The 8756-nt window shown below is 39.3% G+C and overlaps 1 protein-coding gene across 1 annotated transcript in view; it reads left to right on the top strand.

Moving 5' to 3' along the window:
* The window catches only part of LOC107482019 (uncharacterized), a 94338-nt gene extending 87702 nt beyond the window's left edge, over positions 1 to 6636 (top strand). The window contains exon 4 of the mRNA XM_052259672.1: positions 5798 to 6636. Within this exon, the coding sequence (XP_052115632.1) occupies positions 5820 to 6542 (723 nt within the window). The 5' untranslated portion in view covers positions 5798 to 5819 and the 3' untranslated portion in view covers positions 6543 to 6636. The remainder of the gene's footprint in view (positions 1 to 5797) is intronic.
* Positions 6637 to 8756: the final 2120 nt, after the last annotated feature.

The raw sequence follows: 8756 nt of genomic DNA, 5'->3' as shown, positions 1-8756 counted from the left end.
TCAGTTTAATAATTTATTTATTGAACTAATAATTTAGTGACCTAATTGTATAATCAATTTGATTACCAGTTTAATCAGATAACTATCTACCGTGGAAGCATTTGCCTCCGTTGAATTTTAGAAAAAATAATTATATATACACGTATATATTGTTCCGATTGTAATAATATGTTTGTCCCTACACTTAAAATATTTTTTTATTTATATAAAAAGTTTTATGTTATTAAATATCAATGATAAAAAATTATTGTATTATTTTGCAGTTCGTGTAGGCAAAGGTTTTATACCACATGATACAGGCAGTATACGAGCACTTAATGAATTCATCAAATAATTTGGAGATTTTTCGATAAGGAGTCCGTCGGGATACCAAATTGTCGGCAGAGGTACATTGTTATTTTGTAAAATATGCATGTATGTCATCTAAATGTTTCAACATGGTTATCAAAAATACATACTGTCAGTTATTGTCTATTCGTCCGATCAACATTTAACATGAACTTTGGGATCTGGGTCATTAGGTGGCTCAACATGGAGGACAACTTCAACCCGATCATGGATGGAATTTTAAGTACGCTTAAATAAAAAAATTAGATTACGGCTATTATATTATACGGGCACGTTAAACCCAAGTGTCGACCGTTACAGAAGAATGAGATCAGGTTGAGCAACGAGTGTGTGTTGAGCAAGGTAGAGTCATGGAGGATGAAATCAAAGAAGAACACCTAAGTCAATCGGTTGGTACTGCATAGGATGCATGGTTCAACGAGCTATGATGCTACTGGCCCCAAGTTATTATTAGGATGCTTCCTTTCTTGTTTTTTATTTGGTTACATTGCGAGCATATGTGGCAATTGAAGTTTGTCTTACTCGCAAATTAAGACTTCGTGTGTTTAGAGCCTTTGCCTTTATGTTTCATCTTTCATGCATGGACGTGTGTTTCATCTGTTAAGACTCCTTCTTTTTATAGCACAAATCCATTGGCCCATGGGAGGGTACCTATTGATTAGCACAGATAGAAAGGCGACGAGCCAGCGAGTAAATACAAATCTAAATGCTCTCAATAAATAAGGTTAGTTATCTTCGCGGTGCATAAATGTGTTTTTTTTAAAAATGGAAATGGATATCCATAAGGATAAGATGCGATGATTTAGGCCGAGTGAACTAGATTCGAAAGGGCGCAGTGGAATCATAAATATGCCGGCACACGTATTTACTATACTACTGGATAACACCATCATAAGCATATCCCATTCCAGGCCCTCGTCCAAGGGAAAGTTGCAATGGAGCGTTTCTCTGCTGCCGTCGACCTACACGCGATGTTTGGTTAGCCATAGCCATTAAAGTCGCATCAAATTCGATTGAGGACCTGTGCAAGTTTCGTATGATGTGTTGCGCTACGCGCGATGCAGGCGAAGAGGATATTGGGCTCAAGATGGTTTCTATACCACCCCCGCATGACATGAAGTGGTGGTGGAGACGCAACCCAATGGGACAAAAATTTTTCGAGAGGTGCTTTGAGGTTGGTCACCTAGAGCTTCTGAAACCACCAGAAGGTGCTGCGGGAGCTCTACACACAACGTAACCACGCCATCAGATAGGAAATGCTGCATAATGCAGCAAGCAATGGCTTCGATGCTGCCAAGTACGCAGTTTCAATGGAGTTGCTCAGTTGAAAGGACAACAACGAGGCAAAAAAATGGTTTGGAACTATTTCGCGCGCTTGAAGCGGGAGTTGCTTGCGGTCTATGAGTCGATCAAATGCTTGACCCGAGGCCATATGGGTTTTCTGTATGACTTCCGTCGAAGGGCGACAAAGCGAGGCTCCGTCTACGGTGTCGGAGGTGCAGACCATATTCCATGCATCTACTGTCACGCCGACTATGAAGTGGAACGATACGTAGACATACCTAGGGTTTAGGGTTGCCATATTGTGGTTGACGGATCACACTGAGTTTAGGATTGCCATATAATTAAATAATATATTGTTTATTGTATAATGAATGCTATATTTTTTATATATCAATGACGTAAATATTTGACAGCGATTTATATTATTTAGCCGATTACTCCTTTATAAATCTGAAACCAACCAAATCCCAACAAATAACAGGCAAACGGTGTCTTGGTTAAACCGATACTTATATTGATCGGATACTACAACACAAAAAAAGCAAAAGAAAAAAAAAACTAGAAAACCTAAAATGTAACACCCTACCACACAGAACTTTACACCTAGGATGTAAAACAGAGGTAGTGAGGCGCTACGACCTCTAAAAATAAAATACATATATATAATAATAGACTGAATATAATAAACTAGGAGTCTTGAAAAATGGGTAAAATGAAATTCGTAAAATAAAAAGCGCATCGCTCGGGAAAGAATTACTTGCGTGCTAAGAAACCTAAAAGTTCAAGATATAAATAAGCAAGAGAGAGAAAAGAGGGCCAAGAATACAGCATAACTAGCTCCTGACTCAACCTGCGAAGCCAAGGCTGGCCGGAGAATATATATACATACATATACAAACATCCCAAAAATTATAATACAGAAAAAGGACCCTAGCTCTCCTGTAACCTCCATGAGAAACAAAATAACAAGTTTCTTGGAGAGCAAGCTAAGTACATAAGTATATACATACAAACAGTAAACCCAAAATGACCAAGAACTACTCAGCTTCAAGATTCCAGACGCTTAGCGAGGAGCCTCTCGACCTGCATCTGAAAATAACAACACAGTATGGGGTGAGAACCGGAGATTCTCATCATGGTAAAGGTGCCACGTGTATAATAAATAAGGTCCTAGGAAAGCCATAGGCAATCCTAGAACTCCGTCATTCAATTATCCAACTTAATTATTAAACAGAAATCATAAAGAGGGTGGTCTTCTAGAGAACTCTAAACCTAGCTTAAACTTTAACCTTAACTCTAAACCTGTCCACCTTAGCTCCGTACCTCCATCTCCAATTATTCACATAGACAAAATAAACAGACAAGGCAAGCACAGGTAGGAAAACAAGTAGTTCAAGTAACATTTACAACATTTAGCAGAATATAATCAACTAGGCATTCCCAATTAAGGCATAGCAAACAAAGCACACATACACATATGATGAATGTCTATCCTACTGGCCGTGAATTCACGTGTCGGTTACTTTGCCAGAACCTAACACATCTGGTAGTTAACCCAGAAATTGGTCTCTAGGTTGCGCATCTCCAAGAGGATCATGAACGAAGGAGAGTGCCTTTCCACATCGAAGGAGTATGCCTTTCCACCTTGCAACCAGAGAAGAATGTGGGGGATACGATACGAAGGAGAGTACCTTTCCACCTTTTCCACATCCACATCACGACAAGAGAGTAAACTTCTACCCTCAACTTGTCATCCGAACACATGTTCAAATTAATTACGCAAGCAGGATTATACCCAGACCTTGCCATTCCGACCATCTCGACCACACACAGTCGTCTTAAATCTCATCATTTATCACATCATGTTCTTACATTCATTCAGCTTCACACCACTTCCCTCACAATTCATCTTGTTCACCCCCTTTTTCTTCATTCCCAAGTTATCTCATTTTCCTAGCTTCAACTAGCTTCTGGTTTTAGTACCATACCTTAAGTCTAAAAGGGAGAAAATAGAGGTTTAGAAGTGGCAAATTGGTTCAAAATAGTCAAAACCAATTTTTGCAGCAGGCAGCAGCCACGCGTACGCATGGGCCACGCGCACGCGTAGAACGTACAGCCAGGCATGCGTATACGTGAGTCATGCATACGCGTGAAGATGCACACATGCGTACGCATGCTTCTCGTGCATTCGTCGTCAAAATACCATGCCACGCGTACGCGTGGGTCACGCGCACGCGTGTATGGGCATTTTTAAAAAAATTGGCAGAATGCCTTGAAAGCTTGCTGCAACCAGTTTTTAACTTCCTGCTTCACAGTTTTATACACCAATTTTTCATCGTCAATAACTTGCTCTACAAAATTCTGTTTTTCACAAAATTGATATCGTTTAAAAGCTTGTAAAACCATCTTTCATTAAAATAAACCACATTTCCATTCAAAATTTGGGGAGTAAGTTATGGACTTCCAAAGTTCACCAAAATTCACTTTTTACCAAATTATAACCAATCCCCATTTTCACCAATTCATGTTCCTTACCATCAAAACCTGCACCTCCATCATATATCAAGTTTCATGTTATTAATCCTACCCACTAACACATTAATATACATACCAAATCATCAAAGAATCCTCCCTTTCCATCCATAACTTTCATATTAAAATTCATCAATCCATTACCTTCACTCATTAAAACCAAATCATAATTCGCCTTCATTAATTAAATAAGCCATAACCAGCAAGTTTATGTAACTCATATCATCATCATCATCAACCCATCATTAATAAATTACAATCAGACATGCTCATAATTCCAATACTAGCTCAATTACAAGAAACACATATTCAATAACATCAAGAACTCATAAATTCCAACATAAGTTCAACCATAAATCCATCCAACAACTTCACAAGACTAATCATTAAATGTATCTAACAATTCAACTTAACCTATGGTTTTCTAGCCTAAATTTTCACAACACCTTAAATGTTAAACGCGCAAAACCTAAACCATACCTTGGCCGATCACCGCGCTTGGACCAAGGCAGCCCCAATAACACAATCACAGCCCCTCACAAGCTTGAGAAACCAACCCGTCATGACTTCAATCACCAACAAGCTTCCAAATGCTCCCAATTTAATTCCAATGTATATATATGAACTTAATTCACACCTAATACACATATATACTCCAAATTCAGATTTTACCTAATGAAATTAAAATTGAGTTAAGGTTTAGGGCAATCTTACCTCACCCATACGCGTAGCAACTCAAACCCAACAACTCCCGCAAGCTAGATCGAACCTAGAACACCAAATTGGGAAGAATCTCACCATAAGATTTATCGGTGAAATTGATTCGACAAAAATGTAGAGCTCAACTCGCTGGATGCGTGGCCGCAAACGGTGCGGCGATCGAAACTCAGACGGAAGAGTTATGGTGGATCAAAGGTTGAAGAGGGTTGAAGAGCTCTTCTTCCCTCCCCCAATCTGTTTGGCGTTACTGCATGAAATGGGGAAGAAAAAGCTGCTTGCTTCTTTTAATTATGGGTCCGGTTGGACCCACGGGCTCCGGTTCAACTGGTTCAGCCCAGGCACCCAACTTTAGGTCAAATTTTTCGAAATTTATATCAAAATTCTCGTTTTGACGAGCTCTATCCTATTTTGATATTAGTTTTGTATTTTTAATTTTTCTATTTAAAATTAAATTTATTAACTAATTATTTATCGATTTCAGCAGGGTTTACATAAAACGACGAAATGGAAAAAACGGAAGAGAAAGTGATAAAGAAAGTTAGACTTTTATAAATCTATTTTATTATGTGGACATCAAATTTTACATGATTTTTCTCGAGTTTACTATATTATTAATTATGAGTTACATGACCAGAAAATTAAATAAATAAGTAAATAAATAAATTTGAATATAAAGGACGTGATTGCTAAGGAAGCCGTGTGTGAAGCGAGGGAAAATGAATCGGCATGTTCCTAAATCGATGTGAGTGTGGCTAAGTTGGTGTAGAGGCACGGTACACAACCGATCTGACACCATCGCAAACGGCACCGGGTGCCTATAAAAACACTTTAAACAACAAACATTGCCAGTACTACTTGGTCCCTTCTGTTGTGCACTCCTTATACATAATTGTTCATTCATCTATTGTATCAGGGATTCATTATAAGGAGAGGAGATGGAGCGTCCGACAAGCACCGCCAACCTTCCCCACGATGTTTGGACTTTAATTGCCGCGAAGACCGTAACACAATCCGTCAGGGACTTGTGCAGTCTCAGGATGTCGTGCACCGCTGCACGCAATGCAGGGGATGAGGATTTTGTATACCGATGCGCCTCGATTCCAATTTTGGACCAATGGTGGTGGAGTGTGAGTCCCATGCACCAGCAAGGAAGGAACTTCTTAGCACGATGCAGGCAGAGCGGGCACTTGGAAATTCTGTTTCGGGATGCTGTGTCTGACCTTTTTCTCGGCGGGTGTCGTTTTGCGGGGATGGAAACGATGCACGCCGTCGCAGCCCACGGCCATTCAGCTGCCCAGTACACAGTGTCAATGATGCTGATGCTAGGTGATGACGTCGAGGCAAAGAACAAGGGCTTGGAAACATTTCGTGGGCTTGAGGCAGCCGGTTCCCTAACAATATGCAAATTGGTGTTTCGAGATGTTATCCAAGGGTCGTGGACACATCTGCGTCACGTGCCAGTGCTAAACGGAGAGAATCTAGTTTGTGTTTCGCATGCATGTCCAAGCCATGGAAACATGGGTGCTATTTACCATCATCAACGCTATGGAAGAGGGTGGCACGTAAACGATGGTGATGGAGGTGCTGCTCATATTCCGTGTGTGCATTGTCGGGCAGACTATGAGTTGATCCTGTTTGTCCACCTCTTTGACTCATAGGATAGGAGTGAGTTCACCTTATATTTTTAGTTATCTAATATATGTATTATGTAAGGATTTTGCTATTTGTTATTATGTAATTATGTTATTATATATATATATATATCGTCTTGCTATCATTTTATGCCAATTAATAGATAATTTTGTGCACTGCTATTTATATGTTTTGTCATTTCGTATGAAAATTTTTATTTATAAAAAAAAAATTGTTTCCGTTAATGACCTCCTTTTCAGTGACTCCCCATTGTATTGCCTCTACAAGTAACCATTTTTGTATAAATTCAACGTCAGTCTATCATGTTATTAAATAGTACACAACCCTTCCTATTTATTCAAACGTCACTTCAGTGGTAGATAAGTTCAAATCAAATCCCACCTCGGGAGAAAGATGATTTGGCCTAAGCTCTAGCGAAGATATGCATTTATTGCTACGTTTGCGCAATCCATGGTACTCAATACCGCACACGTTTCCCTAGATCTTTTCTTCATTTACTGATAAAACCAGGGGCATTATTCTCTTAATTATTCCAAAAATAAAAGAGGTACACTATTTAAACATATTAAAAGGTATCAATTTATTTTTTTAACACTTAAATGTTGATTAAAAATTTAAAACAAACTAATCAAAATAAAGAAATACGAAACAGATTTATACTTTACATGGGCAATGCACAGTAAAAAATAGTCAATGCATAGGAAATATAAAAAAGACACCTGAGATAAAATATATACCCACTATTGACATACCATATCCGTCATAACCATTCGTCAGTTCTTATATGCCGTACCTTCTCATCTAACCTCTCTGTCTGAAGAAAAATTGTTGCTTTAAGGGTCTTCGTCGTCGGACAGACCTCATCGTCTTAATATGAGAAAATGTCATAGGAATCCCTCACCGACCATGCTGTTAGTCCCGACGACCTCGCAGAACTTCCGACCGCCAATCTAATCGACACCATCCGTTGGAAGGAGGTATTTTTGAGGGATAGACTTGAAACAACAGAAGAAAAACTCAGGCAGGCGAGGCTGGAGAATATTACCGCCAAGGTCAAGTTGAAGGCAAAGGAGCATGAACTGGAGTAAGTTCACCGGTTGCAAAAGAAGTTGCGCATGGAGCTGGAACAGAATGAAATGACCGTTCGCCAACTGGATGACAAAGCAAATGAATTGACAGCAGAAATGGCCAATATTTGTCAACAGGAACAGCAGGAGGCGGCCCTATGGTGTGAAGTGGAATGCAGGCTCGAGGTTGTGGAGATCAAACTAGGGTTATTGCTCTGCCATTGTTATCGTCAAGCTCCACTAATGGCACACAACTCTAACGATCAGGAGTCCGCCGGGCAAAATGAAGACGATATCGGGGGTATTTGACCTACGGCTTGTATGTTTCATACCTTTATGTCATGTTTTCCGTCGAGGCCTTGTATGAATGTTTTATTTGCTTTGTTTGTTTAGCCATCGTTTTGTTATTATGTAACGACTACGACAAACTCGATTTTCTTAATTATATCTAATTTTGCACCATTTGAGTTGCTCTGTTTGTTTGTTTTTTTTTTTGGGTGAAGTTATGAAATACTGCGTGAACAACAATGCGTTTTAATTATGTTAATTTATTGGATCAAACTGACATTTTTTATTTTGTGGGTAAATTGTCAAAGTTGGGAGTGATATTTTTCTTCCCCCTCGTCTTTACTTTAGAATTTTTTTATTAAAAATAATTAAATTAAAATTTTAATATTTGAGTTTAAATTAATTAAATTTTTTATACANNNNAAAAATAAATATTTATATATTCCTAAATTATTTTGATGAGTGAAATGGCGTGTTTCAGGTTCCCCAACCCCCCTTTCCAAAGAAACCCTAATCTGATGAGTGAACCCCCTGAACCCTCGTCTCTCTTCTTTCTCGTCAGTCACTCATGACCTCACCTCGTCACTTCGTCAATCGTCACTCTCACGGTCTCACCTATTGTCTCTGATATTCCCTCACCTCGTTACTTCTCTCTCGGTCTCGCACTCATCTGAGACTCAAGCTCGTCGTCGCAGTCTTGCACTCAGTAGCCGCCTTCCCTGCGTTCGCTTCGTCGGCAGCAGAAATAGACAGAACCAGCATCTTGTTTCGGTCGTTAGTTCAATTGGTCAGATTGCCAGGTGAGCTCCCTTCGACCCTGTTCTTTTAGACTTTCAGTGTCAATTTTGGTGTATCTTAGGATTT

Source organism: Arachis duranensis, chromosome 3, assembly GCF_000817695.3.
Source record: "Arachis duranensis cultivar V14167 chromosome 3, aradu.V14167.gnm2.J7QH, whole genome shotgun sequence".
NCBI lineage: Eukaryota > Viridiplantae > Streptophyta > Magnoliopsida > Fabales > Fabaceae > Arachis > Arachis duranensis.
The sequence above is the reverse complement of the archived record's forward strand: the minus strand, read 5'-3'. Positions and strand labels throughout refer to the sequence as shown.